The 26,579-nt window shown below is 39.9% G+C and overlaps 1 protein-coding gene across 2 annotated transcripts in view; it reads right to left on the bottom strand.

The window, feature by feature from the left end:
* The window catches only part of LOC149225264 (membralin-like protein At1g60995), a 180,088-nt gene that overhangs the window by 82,811 nt on the left and 70,698 nt on the right, over window positions 1–26,579 (bottom strand). For both annotated transcript variants that reach the window (XM_089377036.1, XM_089377035.1), the window contains one exon: window positions 5,628–5,722. In XM_089377036.1, the coding sequence (XP_089233162.1) occupies window positions 5,628–5,722 (95 nt within the window). The remainder of the gene's footprint in view (window positions 1–5,627; window positions 5,723–26,579) is intronic.

Here is a 26,579-nt window from a genome sequence, read left to right as displayed (position 1 = left end):
TATCTTTTGCAAGGTCATTTCTAGTTCTCAATGGGCATCAAGCCATTATACATGTCTCAAACTATGTCCAACGATATAACAAACTTTGCAACGTCCCTATTTTGTGTATAGTACGGCTACCTCATAGATCTTTGTTCTATCTTTCATATCAGGTTCTCTCAAGCAAACTCTTTTTATTCCATAAGAAGGCTTCCAATGTAGCTCAGGACTTCACATCAATAAAGATATCTTGGATCATACAATGATGACTACACTATCCCTTGGGTCCTTGTATACAATGCCTTTGCCACAGAGAATTTTGTCATCATCAATTTGTCCATAGAGATAGTTTGCCACATCACAAAGATATAGATGCCATGAAAGGTATGCTTTACTACAGGAAGATGTCTCACTGGAAATCGCATCAATATTGGTAAATATGTTGCAAAAATTCGCATTGTTTCCTTTCGTAATGTATAGGAGGCCTCAAAAGCATGATTGCTTCATATCACAGATATAGGCTTCAATAATCTTCAGATATAGAATTTTTTCTACAAGGAGATATAGTATTGATAATTTGTTTTGTCGAGTTCACAAGGATATGCCTTTCGATTATTTTGGTATTTCTCATTCCTCGGGTATATAAATTCGAAATTTGTATATAGTCATAGTGCCATAAAGGGTCTTAGATGCCATTGCAATATAATGTCACAGTGAGGTTTGGATGCTTGTCTCTTAACTTGCATTGCTTCAGAGAAGTATCATAGATCTTGATTCAAGTTGTAGAAGAATAACGTCACAGTATGCTGGGATCCTTGGATGTCATGTTCTTGTTCGCTCATATCTCATCTAACATAGGTACATTACAAGTTTGTATTACATAGAGACATTGTCACAGGTCCTTATGCTATAGCTCTTATTACAAAGAGATATGTATCTTAGGAACTCAAGTCGTATAGATAGAAGATGCCATTGAAACTTGTTTTTATGTGTGTAGCCTTAAAACTTAGATGCCTTGAATACAGTGTAATCCCTTAAGGAGTTGATCTTCAAGCGACCATCAACAAGGAAATGTATTCCATAAGAAAATCATTCTTTGTCACAACTATCTCTGCTTAGGTTCGGATCTTTTAGAAGTAGGCTTCCACAGGTTCATATTTTCTGTCTAGGGCTTTGATAGTTGAGTGAGTGCATATATTCTTTCTAGAACTTGGTCTTGAACTATATCTTGGGTAGCAATACTTTAGTTAATAAGCTTAGGTCTTCCATACAAATAGATGTCATCTTGAGCTCGAATTCGAAATAGAGAATAGACCTAGGAGCAATATAAGTTTCGGACCTTTTTGATGTTGCCGACTTCAGATCTTTTGCAATGATAATGATCTTCTTTAAAGGAGTGATAACTGCTACAACGATGATGAGCCTACTTCAAAAATGCCAATAAAATGTGACCTTCAAAATTCCATCCTTTAACCTTAGCTTTAATTCCATGTTGAGAAATCATGTTGCTTGCATATTAGGGTTGATTTCTCTTACATGATAATTACTTGTGAATGTTTGTTGGCTTCTTATTCTTTTTATTATGTTATCTTCATCAAGCAATTATCAAAATATATAAAACATGAAGATCACAAGAAACAAAGGACACAAAGATGTAGGCTCCAAGCCAGGCAAAAACCCCACAAGGGGGAAAACCCAAAAAAAATCATCTTCTTATAGAATCAGATCAAAGTGAGATATCCAAGACCCAAGACCAAGACAAGAATCCAACCTTGAAGATGCCAAGTCAAGCCCTCCTTCCAAATATTCTTTCAGCAACAAGTCCATCAACAATAACAAGACTAGCAACATGTACAACAACAAGAACAAACTTCAACAAGAGACTTGTCATAGCAAAATTTCCACATGTGCGAGCTCAAGAAAATTTTCTCCTTTACACGTGCAAGCTTTAGATAGATCAAATTTTGGCCTCCCCTTTCTTTCCTTGACATTGTTCTCCTTCTTCGCTCTGTTTCAAAAGAATAGATGATCGAATGATACAAATTCATGTCTCCAAATGAGCTCAACTCATCCTTTATTTATACTTGTCCAAAGGGATTCGAATAGATGTCTCTTCCTAGGCAAGTCCGACTTGGCTTCTTGAGATGAATTTGACCAAAATTACACCTTTTGAGAATTCTCTTTCTAGGCTATGAATAAGCCTTTGAATTTGACCAATACAAATAATAATGAGTATAAAGAACATGCTTGAATAAAATAATAATTTGACTTGAGCATGAAACCCATGCTTGAAAAATAAATAAATCTTAGCATGAAAAGGAGCATGATAGTAAAAAATAGTCAATTTATTAAATATGAAAATTTACATTATGAAGCCCAACACTAGTTACATTTTCAACAGAAAAGTCAAATTAAAAGTTTTACAAGGAGAGCAAACCTCTAGAAGTCCAATATAGATATTTTCTTGACACAAACCAACCTCAAAGAGCAACTAGAATGACAATATAAAATTATTCAAGTAAAAGTTTTTATTTACCTTTGTATTTCCCTTTTTACTCTTCAACTTATTTTTTTAATATTATCATTAATTGTTCCAAGATGTTTAACACGGGTTCCAACACTACCAAACCACATGTGAAGAAAATAGAATTTCACATCCCATCCAAATTTCAATAGACTCAACAAATTTCAAGATTCCAAAATGTCAAGATAGGATTTTGTAATGAGTTGTTCTTTGTAATCTTTACTCAAAAAGTAGTGATTCTAAGACTTGGAATGAGGATGGAACTCCTTTCCTTCAATAAATTATACTTCAAGGACAAGCAACTCCAAAAGAATCAGCCAGTTTGTGCATGAACTAAAACTCAATTGAATTGAACAAAAACGAAATGGAGTGATGTGCAAGTCAAGTCCACTTAACACCTTATGAGTAGGGCACACCTCTATCTTGTTGATGATAGAACATGAGAAGCCAAAACTAGAAGAGAATGACACCTCAAGAAATCCACTTTCCTACCTAAATGCTTTGCTTAATCACCAAATCAACTTGGCAAAAAGTTTGGTTGGAATACAAGTCAATCGAAAATTTATCTTGATATCCACCACAAGCAAACTCAAAAATAGGGCATGTTGTCTAGAAATAGATCACATGTCAATTACTTGTTGAGAAAGTAGCTTGTTCTCTAAGCAATCTCTCAACTACTACAAGATTCCTAGAACTACGTATTAAACAAGGGATACATGACTTGGTCAAAATATCATCATGTTAAATAGGAAAATATAATCACGAGGCCACTCCTACTTCTAAAACCTACATAAACCATAATTCTAACTATATTTTCAAGACATTCTCAAAATCACTAGAAATTTTAAGCCCACATTATTCACCATAAAGGGTACTAGAAAATATGACGAAATCTTGAAATCCAAAAGCCTAAATTTTTTACCAAAATTTCAGTTTGATGGTCACCAACTTCAACCATAAGTTGTCCTCAATAATGGGCATCTAAAATTACAATTATTTTGAAAGCACATAACCCCAAGAGATTGCTTGGTCAACAAGCCAAATTTGAACAAAATTTGGCCTTCTCCAATTATCACCAAGTTTGGACCCCTTGGATATCTCTATAAAGAGTACCCAAAAATATGATCAAACTTCGAAAGGATGAATTTTCAAGAAATAAAAAAATTCCAAAAAAATGCAAATATTGAAAATTCAGTATTTTAACCTCTTGAAATCTTCGAATCCCCATGCTTTCTCAAAGCATTGCACCCTAAATGCAAGCATCGAGAACCTATTGTACTAAAGAACCCTATGTAGCTATGAACCAATATGCATGTGTACCAATCCATGAAAATAGGTAACTACAAGAACCCTATCCAATCCCCATTACACACTTTGTCAATGGATGCACACTCTTCGCATCCCCTTGGGCTAATTCAGAGTGGGTGCTCATCAACTACAAATTGAGATGGACCACCTGATTAACCGATCAAATAGGATCCAACTATACCATATCTGAAAGGTGGAGATTCAGGAGCACATCATCTTCTGTTGCGTCACTTCCTACAGAATCTGAGGACATTTCCACTATCTTTTCAAAGACCCCCAAACACTTGGTAGTTTCTTCAAGTGCTTTGATCAGTGATGGCTAGCCTTATACATGCAAGAGGCCATCCATCTTTGTTCTCTCATCCTCCAACGATATCACATCCTAGACTAGCTCCCACCCAACATATCACTTCCTTTTTTTATGGTGATTCCATATACTAGAGGTACCAAACAACAAATGGATAACAATAATTTCCCTAACCCTAGTTAGTGCAAACTCGAAGCACTATTTTACTTCTGTGAGACCCTAGAAGCATTCCCAATCTAGACCTCATATTAGTAGATAGACTTCTAGGCAGATGATATCTTCTAGACCACAACAACAAGCTCTCCTTTCCAAGTAGCAGCATAGCTATATTCAATCCAATTGCTTTTCTAGTTCTTCTTCCAAACAAATATCTGTTTTGAGCTTCCTCCATTTTTCCTCGGATGTTAGGAGACATAGTTATAATGGTCAAGCATAGAATGGTAACACTAGCATCATAGATTCTAGATCCACTGACTTGTACATCTCTCTCATGGATTGTCTCTCCATCTTTAGAGTTGACTTTCCAAGATCTAGGTTAAACTATTATTTTACATTCTGCATCTTAAATTTATATAGGATCCATGTTAATGCTCCCACTCTGTATGGACATATTGTACCTAACAATCCCATTGAACTACTTTAGTGGTCATTTTTCGAACATTAATACAATTATATTATCTTATCTAAGCATTCAAAAACATGTGACCGTTGACCATTCATGAACAATCAAATGCTGAATGATGAACTCTTAATGATAAGTTCATTTTATAACAAATCCACAAACTATGAATGACAATATGCACTACTGTATCCATGAGCCATCAATGTCAACAAATCAAATTGAATTTTGAAGAAACAAAATTCATTTGGGCGTTAACTCAGTAGATAAGATTCTCTCCTTGCTTCAAAAGCTTTAAAATATAGAGTCATGAAAATGAAATTGAATGCCTTACACTCTTGTAAATTTGGATTGAGAGGTAGAGATTAATACAATCCCTTGTATAGTAGAAGATGTTGGTAATGTAGAGTTACACTTGAGGAATGATTGATGCTCAAGATGAATCCTTGAACATAAACAAGATGCCATCTACTTGCACCATCATTTGCTTAAACTTACAATTCCATATGTGCTTGAAATTATTCCTCATATTCTAATTATTTTGAACTAATGAATTCGGGTTATGACTGAGATGTTGGGCATTATTGAGGTAAGTTTTGTATGTTTCAGCTTGAAGAGTGATAATAATGAATCACTTAAAGCTCATAAGCAAGACTACATTGCAAATAGATCACAAATTCATTAGTTGCAAACCATAAGCATGTAAGTTTTCCCAATAGAGTGATATTGAATTTGGGATTCATATTTTTACAACAAATTTTTTTACAATAGTAGCATTTAAATATAACAAATTATTATAAATAATCTTATAAAATAAAATTTAACTACATAACAGACATGGAAAATTCTGCAAGAAGACTCAGGAAAAAACAAGGATTGGAAATAAGAACCTGTTGCCAAAGCAGAAATTTTGAGCAGAAATGCTGACATTCACAGTCTTCACGTTGTGCTTAGATTTAGCTTCTTCTGGAAGCCAGAAGTACCCCTACAAGAGAAAGCAGCAAAAAAAAGGAAAATCAAGCTTAGGTTTTGCTTCTCTGCACCAATTTAACCCATCTAGGAATAATACTAAAAGGCATGTTGCAAAACTTACATATAAGGAGTTGCATGCACTTACAACATGCGTAGGTTTAAGATAGCACAAAAATATATCATATAAACAATATTCTAGTTCTATCACATAACTATATCCTTACATAATAAAAAATAATAGTGTCAAGCCACCACATAATCTCTTGGAATACTTCAATGACCACTTTCTTTTATTGACATACACACAATTATCCACAAAGAATTTTGTCGGCATACTGATTTCCAGCTAAGTTGATGAAAATGCAAACTAGCATCAATACTACATAATCAAAACTCCAAAATCCTTACATAATAAATAATAATGTGTCAAGCCACCACATAATCTCTTGAAATACTTCAATGACCACTTTCTTTTATTGGCAGAGAAAATCGTCCAAAAAATGATTTTGTCAACATGCTGATTTCCAGCTAAAGAGTTGAAGAAAATGCAAATTGACATCAATATTACATATTCAAAGAAACTTCAAAAAATATGTAGATATCTTGAACAAAGCGAGATGCCTGTCAATATGTGGGATATTTTTACATCAAAACAGTAACCAGATATTTCATTACCTCTAGCAAAAATATTTACAAGCTACTCTATCATCACTGAGACCGAATTATGCAAATACTTTATTTCATAATTTACATGGCCTGTCTGAATGACATATCAATCATAAAGAACAGACTTTCCAGGCTATTGATAAAGATTACAATTATTCCACCCTTCTATTTAGAGAGTGCACAAGAAAACAGTTAACATATTCCACAGCAACTCTAGTTCCTAAAGGATTCAACCTCTTTTCCATCCAGCTTAAAACAACCATATTTACTTATAGGAAATTGTGCAAAAATGACTTTGGGCTTTATAGGTTTGGTAAATTATAATACAGTCAGCGAAGACACTGCAATTGAAATTCACATTAATGTACTTGAAATATCAAAATAGGTCGAAGGGGCAATAAAGTACATCCAGTGTATAAAAAAGGGGATACATGTTGCAGCCCCTCCAACCTTTTAGTGTCACTTCAAAATATAGCATGAATGAATGACCCAAAACACATGCAACATATAAATTTGCTGGCTATAACACAAAAGTGGCCCTCAAGAGTGGACAAGGAATAGCAAAGAGACATGCCATTCGAATAACGTCAGCCACCACCAAAGGAGGAGGGAGCCATCACTTCTCATCTAATTCAGAAATGTCAATTTCAACAGCAGGTGCCTGTCAAATAATGTCACCATGGGAATAGCCTGGACTAATAGATTCTTGGAGATGGACCCTGGGTGACATGAAGAACCCCCTTTCAATGGTGGAGGTAGATACTAAAGAAGTAGTAGTGGCTCTTCTAGCATCCAAGGCCAAAGAACTCTTACAAGAGAGAAGTTGGTAACACATCTCTAATCAAGTGCCCCACCATGATGGTGGCACTCCTGAGGGAATTTGGTCCTCCTAAGTGTGCCCTCAATTGGTATAGTTCAGAACATGAGTGGTGTGGACTAGAGCAGTGTCAATTTTCAAATGGTCCTATGGTCCTAGTGTTGTCCAACTCAATAGCTACAAAGAGCTTTGGCCCCAAGTGTCCTGGATTAGGTGAAAGGAGATAATATATGTAACTATCACAGAAGAGCACTGAAGTAAATGTCACTTGAGCATAAAAGACTCTCTAATGTACAAGACAAGGCACTACTAATCAGGGTAACTAGGGATGGTTGGCATAAACAAGGTAACTAGTGAATGTTGACAAGGATTTATTAAAGCCCCTATTGAGATAATGAAACCTCCCTCTAATCTCATAATACATAGAACACCTAAAGATAAAGTGCTCCTCAATCTCTATCTCCCATAAGAAGAAATTTCACAGATATGTTCCATCATGGGGAAATAATGACCCATTTACCCTCAACAAATACAAGGATACAACGAGCATGTCAAAGACGTCTTGCCTGAATAGTGAACATGTCAAAATTGAGAGGAAATGCTCGAAGTAAAAGGCCATCTAAGGGCTCAAAAGTCCAAGTTATATGAGTTGTGTCAACTAATCAACTTGTGTCGCAACTTGTTAAGGGGCACCATAGTAGTGCAAATTTTATTATTTATGTTTTATATATTGATGTATTATTATGTTATTACTTTTATATATTGTTTTCAAAGGATGTTGTTCTTGTTATCACACAACCTCGCACATATAGAGATAAAGTCCCAAATATTAAGTGCAATCCAAGTGAAGCTATGAGGGGGGGCGCTGTCACCTCACCAACCCTCTTCTACACTTCAAGTTGGCTCTCTAACTCAAGGGGGGCTTCCCTTGCTTAGGATTGCTAGTGTTTTATAGCAACGCAACTCAAGGTGATGTGAAGAGTAAACCCAGCAAAATGGTTGTGAAAGAATTTAGAGTATGAAACACAACAAGAGGACTGGTGACTAGTGTCTTTTCACTAGGGACATGGGTTCAACCAAGTTTCTGTTGAAGAAGGCAAAGAATTGATATTGGGTTATCCCTAAGGTTGTACACTACTAACTTTAGGAGATCCTCTTACCGGATGATAACTAAGGTTGTCAACTACTAACACTAGAAGATCCTCCAATGTCCTTTAACAAGATTTTAAAACAATATCAAGGGAAGGTTCTCCACTAGAAACCATAGTTTTAAAACTTGGCCTAGTGCACACCAGAACTAGTCAAACCAGCTAGTTGGATAAGGCCAAGGGTCAAATCGGCCAACAACCCAAACTGGTGGATTGTTTGTACCGATTTGGCATAAAACCAGTCAATTTAGTACCAAACCATTACAAATTGGTCCAAACCGATCTAAATCAATAGGTCCCGTTCCGAACTAGTCACATCGTAAAAACTTGACTCCTAAACCTTAAACCATAAACAAACAAAAAACTAACTCCTAAACCCTAGTAATGCTACAAATCAATTGTAATGCTAAATTACTAAAATTTGATCATATTTTACTTAAATTTCTTACATTACAATTAATTTTTCAAGATGTTTGAGAGTGATTCCAACCTTATCGAACTACATATGGAGAAAGTAGAATTTAGTATCCCACTCAAAATTCAACAAAATTCATAATTTTCGGGATTTTAGGTGGTAGGATTGCAACATTTTCATTGAATTCGCTCATGTATGAGGGTATGGGATTAGCATATAATCAAGAACATCAATCCCTTGTGTATCTTGATGTTGATGGTATTGATTGTTGAACTCCTCTACCATGGCCTTAACAAAAATGCACCCTTCACTCAAATCAAAATCATTGGTTAGGTATGTTAAGCTCTTTCTACCATATTATAAGATTAAGGAGATGAACCCTTCACTCAAACCAAAATCATTGGTTAGGCATGTTAAGCTTTTCCTACGATATTACAAGGTTGAGGAATTTGAGTCTAAAGACTCTAAGCCATGTGACTTTCCCCTGCTAATGATCCCATTTCTCACAATGGTAATGAGTTTGATAGGTGATCATGTCGATCAATGACTGGTAGTAGGCCAGTGGCCCAATAACTTGTAGCACAGTTTTTAAACTTCGAAGGCCATTTAGAGCCTCAATGGTTATGTATTTTGTTGTTGATATGTATTGCACTCGGTGCCAATTTGATATATTCACCCTTACATGATATATCGATGAACATATTTGTCTCTAATGGTTTGGAATCTTAAAAATATTTTTTTCATTAAAAGTAATTATTTTATGTATTTTCTTAGAAATGGGTTCAGATCTAATTTCAATACAATACCTGGTTTCATAGGTGACCAATTTGAAGGTCGCTTTCTAATTTTTATTACTTCTTTTACATGAAAATATTAAATTTTTAGACAAAATGTTGATTTTGGGGTAGCATCGGATGTGCTCTAGCTCCGAAATTTTGTGGAGGGGCTAGAACACATAAAATCTAGAAGACCCAGAATTCGTCTGAAGAAATTCCACCCGAATTGTGAGTTATTAAAATAATTAATATTTTTAATGGGGTTCCTAAGTCTAAACCTAGGAAAATAAAAATATTAATGGGTATTAATAAAAATATGGGTGAGAAGCTTCTAAGAGGCGAGGATCAAGTCTGTTTTAATCTTAGCCGTTGATTAGGGACTTAATCTCGCTCGTTGATTCATCAACAGGAAAAGTATAAGAGGAGGCTTGAGGGTCAGTTGGAGATACACCAAGTGATCAAATAAGTTCAACTTTTTGGGGCATGGTTTGCTAAGAAAATTGAACTAGTGATCTGAGTTGCGGCAGAGGGGTAGGGATAGTTGGGGTTGGAGGATCTTCTCCGAGACCCGGAATACACAGCAGAGAGAGGCGGAGATAAACCAGAGGAGGCGGCGTAGAACAAGGAGGTTGACGCTGGGCTAGGAGATCCCAGGCATTGCTTGATGCAGTGCCAGCATAGGGGAAGACCTGCCTTCCTGCAGAAGTCTGAATTCAACTGGGGAGTAGCATAATCAGCCGAGAAGGTTGACATCAAAGCTACAGGAGGCAGAGGAGGAAGCACAAAGTTGACACAGAGTCTCGAAGTGCTCCACACAAGCCCACACAACTAATGTGAAGGGGCAGCACAGTTGTAGCCGGGGATAGTCAATCCCATTGTCCGATCGGAGGGATTTTTCTAGGTGAAGTGAGCTAATCTCACTTAGGTTTCTGCCAACATATTTTATCTCTATAACTGGATAGCCGAGAGGGCATCAAGAGTTGTATTCAGAACTACTACTTAATAATAGAAAACCCTCAAAGTTGCTGCACCGATTTTCCCGCATTGGGTTTTTTCGGGGACGTTTGTCCAAAAATAATGGTGTCCCTTGTGTGTTTGTCTGAGTGTCTCATATTTGTTTCAACTTATGATATGTATGTCAGTGTAGTCTGCAGTAGTGTTTTTCATCACTATTTATAAACTAAATAACTTGTTGAATGTAAAACAAGTAGGAGATAATAAACCAGTGATTGCAGTAGGATTTCTGATGTGTAGATTCAGAAATTTTCACATGGTATCAGAGGATTGCAGACCATAGGACATTGAAGACATCAACCAGGAGATTCAGTGAATTTGTTGCAGTTGTTTCAGAGGCAGAGGAGTGGCTGGAGGAGTGACGCATAGCCAGAGAAGTGGCTGGAGGCTCACGTAGTGCCTACGTCAGCATTTCAAGCCTGTAGAGAGTGACACAGTACCCGACAGGAGCTCACGCAGTGACTGCGTCAGCTCTCTGGGCCAATGCAAAGCTTAAGAGGCTCAAATCAGTCAATTATCGAGGCTGGAGGAGCAATGCAGATTCGAACTGAGGAGCTACTGGGAAGTTTTTACTGTTGGTGCAAAACAGTGTCTGAGGAAACAAAGCCGAGGTAGAGGGAGTCACTACCTTAGCAAATTTCTTGCCAAAGAAATCTAGATCCGAGTTGTTGAGCAGCAGCAAAGGAGGATTGAAGAGGAGTGATTCGACATTTGGCAGGAGGATTTCCGTGAAGGAAATCAGGACTTAGAGCGAGTCTAGGGAGCTTGTTCCTTAGAGGATTTCTAGCGCTGAAGAAATCCAGATTCGAGTCTTGCTGGAGTAGCAGCAAGAGAGCAAGAAGAGAACCAGTCCTACACTTGTTTGAGCAGAGATGGCAATCAATATACTAAGGGATCAAGACAATTGGATGAAGCATCCAATTTTGTCATCTGGAAGTCCAAGATCCTGGCAGTCCTAGACAAGAATCACATCAAGGACTATGCCTTGAAGGTAGTTGTTGTTCTGATCGACGTTGATCCGGTAAAGAAGTACGAGGAGGCCCAGGCGAAGGCTAAATGCATGATTCTAAACAGGGTCAAAGATCATGTGGTCCCACACATTGCGGAGAAGGAAACAACAAGGGAGATGTGGGAAACGCTGAACACCTTGTACCAGGGGACTTCCATTCAACGGAAGATGCTATTGGAGAATCAACTGAGACAGTACCAGATGCAGAAGGGAGAAGAGATCGATCCCTTACTCCTCAAGTTGGAAGGGATTCGAGACCAGCTGACTTCCGTGGGGTCTACGCCAGATCCTGAGTTCATGGTTAGGACTGCCCTGAATGCAGTCACCGAAGACTGGGAGACATTTGTCCAGAGTATCTTGGGCAGAGCTTTTCTCCCTAGCTGGGAGGAGATGTGGGCAGCTCTTCAACAGGAAGAGATCAGGACGCTGACCAAGGCAGGGAATAGTAGTAGAGGAGCTCAGGTCAAGAAGGAGGAGGAATATGCAGCTCTCGCATCATTGGGACAACATGGGCAGCAGAAAATAAAGAAAAAGGATATATCCAAGGTCATATGCTTCAGGTGTGGGGAACTAGGACATTTCGCCACTCAGTGCCCATGGAAGAAGGGCAAGGAAGAGGCTTCTAACTCCAAGGTTGCTCCAGTGAAAGTTGACAAGGAGGATGATGACAAGGATTGTGCCATGAGTGCTCATGCACCTCTAGAGAAGAGGTGGGGCGACATAGAGCTATAGTAGGGAGGACTACATAGGGGCAGGATCCTTGAGGTGCCCAAACTGTTGGATCACATACAGCTACGGGAGCCCTTAATGGCAGTAGCAGAATAACGGGAGCCAGTTGGTGCGAGGGATGATGGAGCAACAGTGGCAGAGCTAGAGTGCTAGAGTCTGAAGCAACGCAGTGGAGGTTGTAGCAGTGCGGGAGGCACAGAGAAGATTGCAGCAATGCAATAGCAGCAGAGGGTTAGCACAGATTAGCAGTAGAGGTAGATTCAGCATCACGAGGCATCCAGATTGACCAGGATGTCAGCGCTTTGGGTGGCTTTTCAGTTGCTTACTTCTCATCAACTAAGTTACAGTGTAGCAGTTAGCAGTCGCAGTGCTATGGGCAGCATGATGCAACACATTGAGAGGGAGTTGCAGTATAGATGTAGCAGTGACAGTGGCAGTGTCATGGGCAGCATGCTAGCAGTACAAGGTGCAGCAGTGCAATGGATGAAGGGCAGCAGGCCAAGCATCAGCAGCACAGAGGACTGATGTCGTGGATCAGTGTGATACTTCTAGTTGAAAGTATTGTTAGAGCACATTCCTCGCTAAGGAGTGTTGATTTTGGGGTAGCATCGGATGTGCTCTAGCTCCGAAATTTTGTGGAGGGGCTAGAAAACATAAGATCTCGAAGACCCAGAAGTCGTTTGGAGAAATTCCACCCGAATTGTGAGTTATTAAAATAATAAATATTTTTAATGGGGTTCCTAAGTCTAAACTTAGGAAAATAAAAATATTAATGGGTATTAATAAAAATATGGGTGAGAAGCTTCTAAGAGTCGAGGATCAAGTCTGTTTTAATCTTAGTTGTTGATTAGGGACTTAATCTCGGTCATTGATTCATCAACAAGAAAAGTATAAAGGAGGCTTGAGGGTCAGTTGGAGATAAACCAAGTGATCAAATAAGTTTGATTTTTCTAGGGCGTGGTTTGCTGAGAAAATCAAACTAGTGATCTAAGTTGCAGCAGAGGGGCAGTGATAATTGGGGATGGAGGATCTTCTCTGAGTCCCCGAATACACAGCAGAGAGAGGCAAAGATAAGCCAGAGGCGGCAGCGCAAAACAGGGAGGCTAACGCTGGGCCAGGAGGGCCCATGCAATGCCAGCGCAAGGTAAGAGTTTCCTGCAGAAGTCTGAATTCAGTCGGGGAGCAGCAGAATCAGCCAAGAAGGTTGACATCAGAGCTCCAGGAGGCAAAGGAAGAAGCGCAGAGCTGACGCAGAGTCTTAAAGTGCTCCACGCAGGCCCACACAGCTAATGCAAAGGGAAAACGCAGTTGTGGCCAGGAATAGTCAATCTAGTTGTCGGATCGGAGGGATTTTGCTCGGTGAAGTGAGGTAATCTTACTTAAATTTCTGCCAGTATATTTTATCTTTGTAACTGGATAGTCGAGAGGGCATCGAGAGTTGTATTCAGAACTACTGCTTCATTAATAGAAAACCCTCAAAGTTGTTGCACCAATTTTCCCGCATTGGGGTTTTCCAGGGACGTTTGTCCAAAAATAACGTTGTCCCTTGTGTGTTTGTCTCATATTTGTTTCAGTTTATGATTTGTATGTCAGTGTAGTCTATAGTAGTGTTTTTCATCACTACTTATAAACTAAATAACTTGTTGAATGTAATAACAAGTAGGAGATGATAACCAATGATTGCAATAGGATTTTTGACGTGTAGATTTAGAAATTTTCACACTAAAAGCCCTTAACCTAGCCTATGGAAGGGAAAAAGGCCCTCTTCTCTAATTAATCAATTTAAAATACATAAAATAAGTGCCACTTATGCCACATGTACAAATATCAAGGAGCACAATGTTCGTTTTGATGGTTTGGTAGCATCGGACAAGTGTTCTAGTCTCAACTTTGGTCAGAGAGGCTTAGAAACACTAGAACTCCAAAACCCACAAAAAGTTTCAGAAGAAAACACCTAGAGATGGCTCAATTAAATTAATTAATCAATAGATAAATATTTCCTAAGCCTAACTTAGGAAAATTGATTAATTAACAGAAATTAATTAAGAAAGGTGAAATTTCTCTAAAAACTCACATGGACCAACTTAAAGATGATTTAGTCATTAATGAGGATTTAATCATGGTAATTTGTGAGCCAATGAGAGATTATAAGAGGAGGTCGATGGGGTTGGAGCAAGACACACTTGAGGATGAGCTCCTTGGCAAAAATTGAACTTCTCAGTCGCAATGATTTAGCATAAAGAGTTAGAGCCAGAGGGGGCGCAGAGTCGATGAGGGGCAAAGACAGTGAATCCAGAGGAAGATTTCCAGTTCCACAAAGGCAGCAGCAGGAAGCTGCATTATTCCACTAGAGGCTGCACTGTAAGAATTTTTGCATCTACACATCAGAAATCCTACTGCAATCACTGGTTTATCATAGCCTACTTGTTCTTTACTTTTAACAAGTTATTTAATTACTTAAACAATGATGAAAACACTATCGCATCCTACAAATACATACAAATCATGAACTGAAATAAACTGAGACAATCACACAAGCGACACCATTATTTTTGGACAATCGTCCCCGGAAAAACCAAATTTGGGAAAACCGATGTAGCATATAGAGGTTTGTATTATTAAATAGATTTCTTAATACAACTAGGGTGCCAAATCCGGCTCACCCAACAGAGAATAAACCTACCAGAAGTTCCTCTATCCGGAGACAGATATTTTGACAATTCTAGCAACTGGATGATCAAACCCCACAGATGACAATTTTGTTCCCAGTGCTGGGCAGCGATCGCTGCTCCAAGCTCTGCACTGGAACTACGTCACCTCCTTTAGGAGTTGTGTCACCCTCCCAGTGAGCCTCTCTTGCTCAAAAGTCGATATGCTGAACTGCTGCTCTCTGCCCCACAAAAAAACCCCAGCATTCCCTCTAAGGGACTGCATCAGCCCCACTAGCTTCTACGTCACCCTCTCTGGAGCTGCGATGTCTCTCCTGTTGTTGCTCTACCTCTCTGCTATGTATCCTCAGCCTTGGACTAAAGTCCCTCTGCCGAACTACCCCTCACTGCAACTCAGATCACTTAGCTCGACTTTCTCAACAAACCATGCCCCAGAAAAATCGAACTCTTTGATCTCTTGGTGTATCTCCAACTGACCCTCAAGCCTCCTCTTATACTTTTCCTGTTGATGAATCAATAATCGTGATCTAATCTCTAATCAATGGCTAAGATTAAAATAGGCTTGATCCTCGTCACTTAGAACCTTCTCACCCATATTTTTATTAATACACATTAATATTTTTATTTTCCTAAGTTTAGACTTAGGAACCCATTAAAAATATTGATTATTTTAATAACTCTCATCCGGGTGGAATTTCTCCAAACGATTTCTAGGTTCTGGAGATCTCATGTAATCAAGCCCATCCACAAAAATTCGGAGCTAGAGCACATCTGATGCTACCCAAAATCAACACTCCCTCTTAGCGAGGAATGTGCCCTAGTAAAACTTCTCAACAGAAATACTACATTGATCCACAGCTTCGGTCCTCTGTGTTGTTGATGCTTGCTCTGATGCCCTTCATCCACTGCACCGCTGCTTCCTGTACAGCTTCCCATGATTCTGCCACTGTCACTGCTACATCTGTACTGCAGCTCCCTCTCAAAATGTTGCATCATGTTGCCCATAGCACTGCAACTCAGTTGTTGCGAAGTAAGCAACTGAAAACTCACCCAAACACTGACATGCTGGTCAGTCTAGACTCTAGATGCCTCGTGATGTTGAAGCTACTTCTGTTGCTAATCTGTACTGACTCTCTGCTACTACTGCACTACTACAAACTTCGTTATGCCTCTCGCGCTACTACAACATCCACCGCATTGCCTCAAACTTTGGCACTCTAGCAATGCCACTATCGCTCCATCACACCTCGCTCCAACCGACAACCGTCATTTTTCTATTGTCGTTAGGGGCTCCCATAGCCATATGTGATCCAAGAGTTTGGGCACTTCAAGGATCCTACCCCTCATGTAGTCCTCTCGACTACAACTCCATATCGCCCCACCTCTTCTCCAGAGGTGCATGAGCACTCATGGCGCAATCGTCATCCTCGCCTTCCTTGTCAACTTTCGCTAGAGCATCCTTTGATTCATAAGCTTCCCCCTTGCCCTTCTTCCGAGGGCACTGAGTGGCATAACGTCCTAGTTCCCCACAATTGAAGCATCTGACATTGGTGATGTCCTTCTTCTTCCTCTTCTGCTGCACTTGGTGTCCCAACGATGCAAGCACTACATCCTCCTCCTCCTCCTTGACTTGAGCTCCCTTGCAGCTACTCCCTGTCTTGGTCATCCTCCTAGGCTCTTCTTGTCGAAGGGTTTCCCACATTTCCTCCCAACTAGGGAGAGTCGCTCTGCCCAAGATACTTTAAACAAAGGTCTCCCAGTCCTCGATGACTACATTCAAGGCAATCCTGACCATGAACTCAAGTTCTGGTTTAGACCCCACAGAAGGCAATTGGTCGCGAATCCCTTGCAGCTTGAGAAGGAAGGGATCGATCTCTTCTCCCTTCTGCATCTGGTACTGTCTCAGCTAATTTTCTAATAGCATCTTCTGTTGGATGGAAGATCCCTGATACAAGGTGGTCAGTGCCTCCCACATCTCCCTTGTTGTGTTCTTCTCAGCAATGTGTGGTACTACATGATCTTTGACCCGTCTAGGATCATGCACTTGGCCTTAGCCTGGGCCTCCTTGTACTTCTTCAACAAATCAGCGTCGACTGTTTCAGCAACTACCTTCAAGGCATAGTCCTTGATGTGATCTTTGTCTAGGATTTCCAGGATCCTGACTTTCTAGATGACAAAATTGGATGCTCCATCTAATCGGTCCTAATCCCTCAACCCATTCATTGCCATCTCTGCTCAAAAATAGGATTGGTTCTCTTCTCCCTCTCCTGTTGTCAATCTAGCAAGACTTGGATCTAGATTTCTTTGGCGCTAGAAATCCTCTAAGGAACAAGCTCCTCTAGACTCCCTCTGAGTCCTGATTTCCTTCACGGAAATCCTCTTGCCAATTGTCGAATCACTTCCTCTCCAATCCTCCTTTGTTGCTGCAACCCGTATCTAGATTTCTTTGGCTAGAAATTTGTTAAGGCAGTGACTCCCTCTACCTTAGCTCTGTCTCCACAGACATTCTTCTACACCAACAGAAACAGCGTCCCACCAACTCCTCAAATCGAATCTGCTCTGCTTCCTCAGCCCCGGCAACTGACTGATTCGAACCTCTCAGGCTTTGTGTTGGCCCAAAGAGCTGACGCAGTCACTGTGTGGGCTCCTCTCTAGCTCTGCGTCTCCCTCTGCAGGCTCGAAATGCTAGCGAATGCACTGCGTGAGCCTTTGCATCACCCCTTTGGCTCTGCATCACTCTTGCAACCATAGTTTTAAAAAACGGCCGTTTCGAAACGGAAACGGCCGAGTTGGTCCGTTTCATTGCCCTCCAAAGTGACTCGGTACGAAAAACGGCTCGGTTGGCCGAGTCATGGCTGACTCGGCCGTTTCCCGTACTGACTCGGCCGAGTCACAAACAGTGGCCCGTAACCCACTAAAACAACGATTTAACATTATTTTAATGAAATTTTAAGGGGTTTGCTGATTGGTTTGGACTTCAAGGTGTTTTATGAATTAGCTAAATGTTATTTGGGGTCCATTCCCCCTCCCAAACCCTATTTAACACACTCAAATGCTCTCTACTATTGATATGCTATTCAAATTTCATGGTAATGTTAAATTCTTAAAGTAAAAGTGACATTCTCCTTAATCTTCATTTTCATCCTTTTACTTAAATTTTTAACATTACCATGAAATGACTCAGGATGTTTGAGAGTGGTTTCGACCTCATTGGATTTCATATGGAGAAAGTAGAATTTTAGATTTCATTCAAAATCCAGCAGACTTATCAGTTTTTCAGGATTTCAGGATTGGAGGATTGCAATGTTTCCATTGAATTTTGTCATGTATTAGGGTATGGAGCTCATATTTAATCAAGAGCACCAATCCCTCTATGTACCTTGATGTTAGTGACATTGGTTGTCGAACTCCTCTGGGATTCGCTCCCAAACTAGGAGCTTCTAAAAATGTCACTCCCGCTCCTGTTTTCGCTCCTGCTCCCAAGTAACACAAAGAAGAGAAACCGTTTGGATCAAAAACGGTTAAATGATCTAGTTTATGTCCAATACAACCTCTAGCTCAGACGAAACCATTTGCTAAACAAAAGACCTGATTCAGATCCCATTGTGTTGGAAGACATTGATCCAACATCAAATTGGGTAGTGGAGAGTCGTCCAGCGGAGTTTGATCCTGATGAGGATCTTGATTTAGATTTAGATATCGAGACATCAGTTGAACTTGAACATGTTGTTCAGTTGAATGCAGATCCCAATCCACAGCCTTAGTCTCACAGCTAGCAAGGACTCCAGTTGTAGGTTCTTCCTCTGCTCAGCCACAACAGAAGCGCAGCCGCATATCTACTCTATATCAGCTTGCATCCGCTGCAGTTGCACAGCCTGCTAGTGGTACCACTTCTACAGCTGCAGTTTGAGATGATGATGATGATGAGGAGCCATGGGGCCCCCTGTCTGACTCTGATGATGATCCAGAGATTGATCGACATGATATTGGCTCCTCTGGCAGTAGCTACTAGCCAGTAACTGTAGTACTAGTACTGGAGTCTGGTCACAGTTTTCTTTTGTTGTAGAGGCCATTTCTAGCCTCCTTGGTTATGTGTTTTTTGTTTTGAGTCTTTGATCATGTATGACAGTTGACTATGTATTGCCACTGGGTACCATTTTGATATAATGTATTGGTTCATGAGCCTACTTTGATCATATGTTGTCTTCCATCTATATTATAATGCTGTGTGTTTGGAAACATGAATGAAAATCTTTAAAATTATGTTTTTTTTATAAAAAAAATAAATATTTAATGTATTTTTTACAACGACCGAATCATTGAAATCGAGCCGGCCGAGTCATTACCGTTTCGGAGTCGGAGTCGGAGTCGGAGTTTTAAAACTATGCTTGCAACTGCTCCTCTTCCTCTGAAACAACGTTGTCACTCAGGGTAGCTGCTTCTCTACAGCAAATTCTTTGAATCTTCTCAGCTGGTGTCTTCAATCTCCTATGATCTGCAATGCTCTGATACCATGTGAGAATTTCTGAATCTACACATCAGAAATCCTATTGCAATCACTGGTTTATTATCTCCTACTTGTTCTTTACTTTAAACAAGTTACTTAATTACTTAAACAGCGATGAAAACACTATTGCAGCCTACACATACATACAAATCATGAATTGAAATAAACTGAGACAATCACACAAGGGACACCGTTATTTTTGGACAATCGTCCGCGAAAAAACCCAATTTGGGAAAACCGGTGCAGCGTATAGAGGGTTTGTATTATTAAGCAAATTCCGAATACAACTAGGGTACCAAATCTAGCTCACCCAACAGAGAATAAACCTAGCAAAAGTTCCTCTATCCGAAGACAGATATTTTGACAATTTGAGCAACTAGATGATCAAACCCCACAGATGACAATGTTGTTCCCAGTGATGTGCAGCGATGGCTGCTCCAAGCTCTGCGCTGGAACTGTGTCACCTCCTCTAGGAGTTGTGTCACCCTCCCAGTGAGCCTCTCTTGCTCAGAAGTCGATATGTTGAATTGTTGCTCTCTCTACCCCACAAAAAAACCCCAACGTTGCCTCAAAGGGACTGTGTTAGCCCCACTAGCTTCTGCGTCACCCTCTCTGGAGCTGCGTTGTCTCTCTTGTTGTTGCTCTGCCTCTCTTCTATGTATCCTCGGCTTTGGACTGAAGTCCCTCTGCCGAACTGCCCCTCACTGCAACTCAAATCACTTAGCTCGACTTTCTCAGCAAACCACGCCCCAGAAAAATCAAACTCTTTGATCTCTTGGTGTATCTCCAACTGACCCTCAAGCCTCCTCTTATACTTTTCCTGTTGATGAATCAACGGTCGTGATCTAATCTCTAATCAACGGCTAAGATTAAAACATGCTTGATCCTCGTCACTTAAAACCTTCTCACCCATATTTTTATTAATACACATTAATATTTTTATTTTCCTAAGTTTAGACTTAGGAACCCATTAAAAATATTAATTATTTTAATAACTCCTCATCCGGGTGGAATTTCTCCAAACAATTTCTGGGTTCTGGAGATCTCATGTGTTCTAGCTCCTCCACAAAAATTCGAAGCTAGAACACATCCAATGTTACCCAAAATCAACATGCACAGGGACTGAGCAGGCAGTTTCAGAGTGGTAGATCGATTTCGCTGAGCATGGTGTTGGTTCAACGTCCCGAGGCCGGGAAAATTTTCCAAAGGGCCGGAGGATCACTTGCAGCAACAGCAATAGTCAAGACTTCAGACTCAGAGGTAGATTCCAGGAGTGCGAGTTACAGGCTACGCAACATCTGCGCAGAGGCCTGCGCAAGGGTTTTGGACGGCCAGTTTTCTGAGGCGAGTTGTGTCGGGATTACCCGTGGAGGAGGAAGAGATCCCCTCAATAATTTTGCCAGATTTTCTTGCTAAGGAATGCCAAGTTTTAGCATCCATATTGTACTCAAATTTTCACTGTTGCATAATAATAAAACCCTCATCTGTTGCATCGGTTTTCTAGCATTAGGTTTTTCCAGGGACAATTGTACAAAAATAACTATGTCAAATTTTTATATGTGCTTGTTAGCATTTTCTCAGTTTCCAGTATTTTATTTCCGCAGCGTTTTATTTGTCAAGAATTGTAGTGTGATTTATTCGTTGTTTTCTGTCAGACCAGGAGGTAACTCCTCAAATGCAATTGTGTTATTCATTTAGGTTGTTCATTATTACATACAAGAGGGAGTGATTGTTCAATTCATCTCCCGATGACTCTCTCCATTTACTCTATTATTTATTTACACTAATTATAGTTGTTCACCCAATCCCTATGATTAGGTGTCAACATTCCCCCCCTTAATCTGAAGGGATGTTGGTGAGTCCAAGCATCGCTCTGAATCTTTCAAGCTTTTCTCTTCCAAGCGCCTTGGTGAAGATGTCTGCAATTTGCTCATTAGTGGAACAATGGCGAAGATGGATTGTTTTGGCCTCAACATGATGTCGAACCAGATGATATTTAGTATTGATGTGCTTCGTTCGATCATGGAACTTTGGGTTCTTGGCCAACTTTATTGTCGAGGTATTGTCAATCATGAGTGGAGTCGATTGTACTTGTTTTACCTGCAAATCTTCAAGAATTTTCCTGAGCCACACAATTTCTTTTGTTGCCTCAGCGACTGCCACATATTCTGCCTCTGTTGTGGAATATGTTGGAACTGATTGTTTGCGTGATCTCCAGGAGACAGCTCCTAATCCAAGACTCATAGCATAACCCGAAGTAGATACCCCAGTGTCTTTGTCTCCATCGAAGTCTGAATTAGAGTATCAAATCAAGCTGAAGTTGCCCACCTATGCATACTTGATTCCAAAGTCTTGAGTTCTCTTCAAGTACTTTAGAACTCTTTTTGCAGCAGACCAATGTCCCTCACAAGGCTTTTGCATAAACCTGGAAAGGATTCCAACAGCAAACGGAATGTTTCGTCTGGTAGTAGTTAGGTAGTTGAGACTTCCTACAAGTTGTCTATACTTTGTTGCATCCTCAAATTCTTTTCCCTCAATGGATGTGAGCTTTAAGTTTTGTTCCATTGGAGTTGTCAGAGGATTACATTCAATCATGTTAAATCTGTTCAACAGATCTCCAATGTACTTCTTTTGAGAAAGAAATATGGACTTTGGATGTTGAGTTACTTCAATACCAAGATAGTAATGAACATAGCCCAAATCAGCCATTTCAAAACCTTCCCTCAATTCCTTCTTTATGGATGCAATGTAGCTTTCATTGTTCCCTGTCATCAAAAGATCATCTACATATACCACAAGATATACAACTGTTTTGCCAACCTTCTTGACAAACAAAGTTGCATCATCAAGATCATAATGTTTGAAATTGAGTTTCAGAAGATGCTCAACTAGTTTTTCATACCAGGCTCGCGGTGCTTGTTTGAGACCATACAAGGATTTCACAAGTTTGCATACTTTATGTTCATGTCCTTTCACAGCAAATCCTTCAAGCTGGGACATAAAAACATTCTCTTTTAGATCTCCATTCAAGAAAGCAATTTTTACATCCATTTGATGGAATTTCCAACCGTTCTGAGCTGCTAGGGCAAAGAGTGTCCGGATGGTAGCCCATTTTGTTGTGGGGGCAAAAGTCTCCTCATAATCAACCCCTTCCTTTTTTGCAAAACCTTTTGCCACAAGCCTGGCTTTGTGCTTGTCAAGTGAACCATCAGCTTTATACTTGTTCTTGTAGACCCACTTGCAGCCAATTGGTTTGGTTCCCAATGGAGGATCAACCAACTTCCAAGTGCCATTCTTTATCAGAGCATCATACTCCTTTTGCATCGCTTCTTTCCATTCATCATGAGAAGCAGCTTCTTTGAAGGAAGTTGGTTCAAAATCTGTAGACAAATTCAATTCACAATCATAAGAAACATCCATATCAACAGGTGAATCAGAGTCATCTACATCACCTCCATTTTGTCGGTTTGAATTTCTAGTTCCTGTCTTTCCAACCTCATCAGGATGAACACTTTCAAGTGTCCTTGTCAACCACTTTGGGGGGCCTTTCTCAGATGGTCCAGGCTACTGCATCGATTGAGTTGGGACTGAATCAAGATTGAGTCTCCCAATTTTGTCAATCACATCACTTAAAGTATCCTCCGTTGTTGGAGTTTCATATGGGGGAGAAAGTGCTTCAGAAGAAGATTCCACAGGTTGATTTAGTATAGGAATCCCCCCTTCAAGATGTGGAATCTGATTGTCAAATTCTTGAAATGATTTTGCATTTGTGAATCTATCCAAGCGATCAAGTTGCCGCTCAACAACATTGTCAGTTTTGGATTATTCAAGAAAGATTACATCTCTAGATACAACAAACTTTTTATTGACTTCATCATAGAGACGGTATGTTTTGGAGGTGTTTGAATACCCCAAGAAGATACACTTACGACTTCTTGCACCAAGTTTGTTTCTATGTACCTTTGGTATCAAGACATAACATGTTGAACCAAAGACCCTAAAATGTTTTACCGAAGGAATGTGCCCATGCCACATTTCATAAGGAGTCTTGTTTCTAATAGCATTAGATGGACATCTATTCTTTACATATACAGCGCATAGAATTGCATCAGCCCAAAACATCAATTTTACATTTTTGAAAAACATCATGGAGCGCACCATATTTAAGATTGTCCTATTCATTCTTTCAGCTACTCTATTCTGTTGGTGATTATAAGGCACAGTTGTTTGATGTTTGACGCCATGTTGGTGAAGATAATTTTCAAATTCATTTGAAGTGTATTCTTTTCCATTATCAGTGCGAATAGAGCCAATATGAGATTGTGCATCATGTTTAATCCATGTATGAAAGTTTTTGAATGTTTGAAAAGCATCATATTTGTTTTTCAATAAATAAACCCAACACATTCTGGTGTAGTCATCAATAAATGTCATCATATATTTATTTCCATTTGCAGAAGGAACAGGCATTGGACCACATAAATCTGAATGAATGAGTTCAAGTTTTCTATGTGCTCTGGAATGTGAATCATGAAAGGACTGTTTGCTATGCTTTCCTAGAATGCAAGCATCACATTGCTTAAGTTTCCTAGGAATTGTAGGCAAACCAGTAACACCATTTTTCTTTAACAAGTGGAGGTTGTCATAGTTCAAGTGTCCAAATCTAGCATGCCATAATAAACTTGATGGAAATGTACCTTCTTCATAATGAGAATTGTATGAGAGATTTTGTGCACAAACAAAGGTACCCTGTAGCTTGAGAAGCCTTTCTTCTTCAATCCTCGTCATGACAAGTGAGTGGTCTAATGCTTTTCTCACCTCAAGCTTGCCATCAAACATATGAATGGAGTGTCCTTGCTGGCGAATGTGGACCAAGGACAGCAAGTTTCTCCTCAGCTGTGGGAGATAGAGAACATGATGCAGAAGAAAGTCTGGAAGACCAGGCAATTTAAGCCTGATTGTGCCAAGCCCTGATGGCTTGAGTTTTGATTTGTCTACAAAGTATACTGCTCCATCAACATTGTTAGTAAATTCTTCAAAAAAACCTCTTCTAAAACTCATGTGGCAAGTTGCTCCTGAATCAAGCAACCAATCATTTTTCCAAAAAGCAAGTGAAGCATTAAATAAGTCTTCATTTACTCCGATATTACAGTGTGCCACAATATAGTGAGCGGATTCAGGTGCTTTACCTTTCTCTTTGTCATTAATTTTACCTTTGGGTTGGTTTCTTTCCTGCTCAATTCTGTCCCAAGGTAACTTGCATGTGGATGCATCATGTGATCCATCTCTTTTGCAGTGTATGCAGTGCAAATCTGACTTTTCTCCTTGAGAGTGTCTGCCCCCCCTGCCTCTGAAATTTCTTCCTCTTCCTCTTCGACCACCTCTTCCTTTGGAAGAATCTTGAGCAAGATTCTTTTCTCTATGAGCAAGGCACACAGCCTCTTCAGAAGACTCAAGAGTTGTCTTCTTCCCAAAAGCTTTCTCTCTTTCAGCAAATTTTTTCACAAGGGAGTCAAAGGTAATATCTTTGAGGTTTCCATTTGCTTGCAATGACTCAAGATAATTTGAGTAAGTGGGATAAAGTGCCTTAAGAAAAGCTATCAGAGGAATATCCAGTTCAACATTAGTGACTTTGATATCATGCATTATAGATTTTACTTCTGATGCAAGAGCAAGAGGATCATTATTTTGTAATTCAAGGGTGAAGAGTTTAATCATGAGTTGAACAACTTCAAGTGCAGAGTGTGAGTCATAGAGTTCCTTCAGTTTTTGTAAGGCTTCGAAAGAATTTGAAAATGGCGAAATATGGCAACTCACCTCTTCATTTACTGATGCTGCAATCAATGCATAAGCCTTGCTATTCTTATTTTCCCAAATGACGAATTCCTTATCTGAGGTAGGTTGTTCTGGCTCTTTGTCTTCGTCTCCAATACACACTCCTTTCCATAGCTCATTAAAAATGAGAGTGTCTGATTTTCCGCGACCATTCTGGATAGTTCTCCTTGCCCGTGAGAACCACTCCCACAATAGATATTAATGAATGCATTTTAAAAATCTATGTACTGTAAAAAAAATACTTCTGCTTCCAATGTATAAAATTGTACTTCTGGTGGAGAAAAATATAGTTCTGGTGCAATTTTTTTTTTAAACAATTGCACTTTGATATATAGGACAGAGCTTCAAAGAACCACCTCGAGCTAGAAAACTCCTGCAAGTACCAAATCAACCAAAAGCATCCAATCTGAATGCAAAGAGAGGAGTATTACCATAGGCATAAGATAGATAGGTGTGATCAAGGGCAACAATGCGTAGGAGTATTGTCGCACAGTGTGAACGTTGCTAGGGAGAGCCAACGCTGCGTTATTGGGAGAGCCAACAGTGTAAGCGGAGGCGAGAGCTGCTGGCTGCGTATATGTGTGGGGATAGCAGCATATTAATGGTGGGAAGGCAGCGAAGTTTTATAACAACATGGAGGAGCAACGCAGCTGGTATCGAGTAAGGCGGAATACACTGATAAAGGATCTGAGGTGGATCCACAGAAATGTTGGTCGCCCCAAATTGCAATGCAATGGCAGATATTTATGCTGGGTAATCGTTCTGGACAGGCCGCGTGCGAACTGGAGCAGAACACAACACATACAAAACCAGAATGGCGATCCTCCTGCAGGTGTTAGCGTAGCTCTGCGAGAGAACAATCTTATGCTCTCATACCACTTCGCATCGCACTGTTTTGTGAGCAGCCCCTCTTCGTCTCCTTTCGACTGGCTCTCGCAATGTTAGCTTGAATGAGCAATCGAAACCCTCGCAGTGTTTAAAGATACATATCAGTCGTTTAAGGGAGGCAACGGAACGTTGGGTTTTGAGATGCAAGGCAACAGAAACAGCACTGAAAGGCCCAGAAAATGCCTTGAGTGTGCACTAATGACTCTCGTGGATTCCTCCAATATACCAAGCGTTACAAGAGGCGTTACGCAGAGGGCAGAGAACTCAAGAATATGGCAGACTGCAAGAAATGCAGGACAAATTTCTGAAAAAATGGCAGAAGGGAGTTACAATGGCAGACTGCAATGCCAAAAATGGAGCAGGCAAGTGGGCTTCAAGATGCATGCTCCATCCTCCA

The sequence above is a fragment of the Pinus tabuliformis genome, chromosome J, assembly GCF_031772625.1.
Source record: "Pinus tabuliformis cultivar Carrire ecotype Pingquan chromosome J, CPIR1, whole genome shotgun sequence".
Lineage (NCBI taxonomy): Eukaryota > Viridiplantae > Streptophyta > Pinopsida > Pinales > Pinaceae > Pinus > Pinus tabuliformis.
Note: the sequence above shows the minus strand (reverse complement) of the source record. Positions and strands in the feature narration are given on the sequence as shown.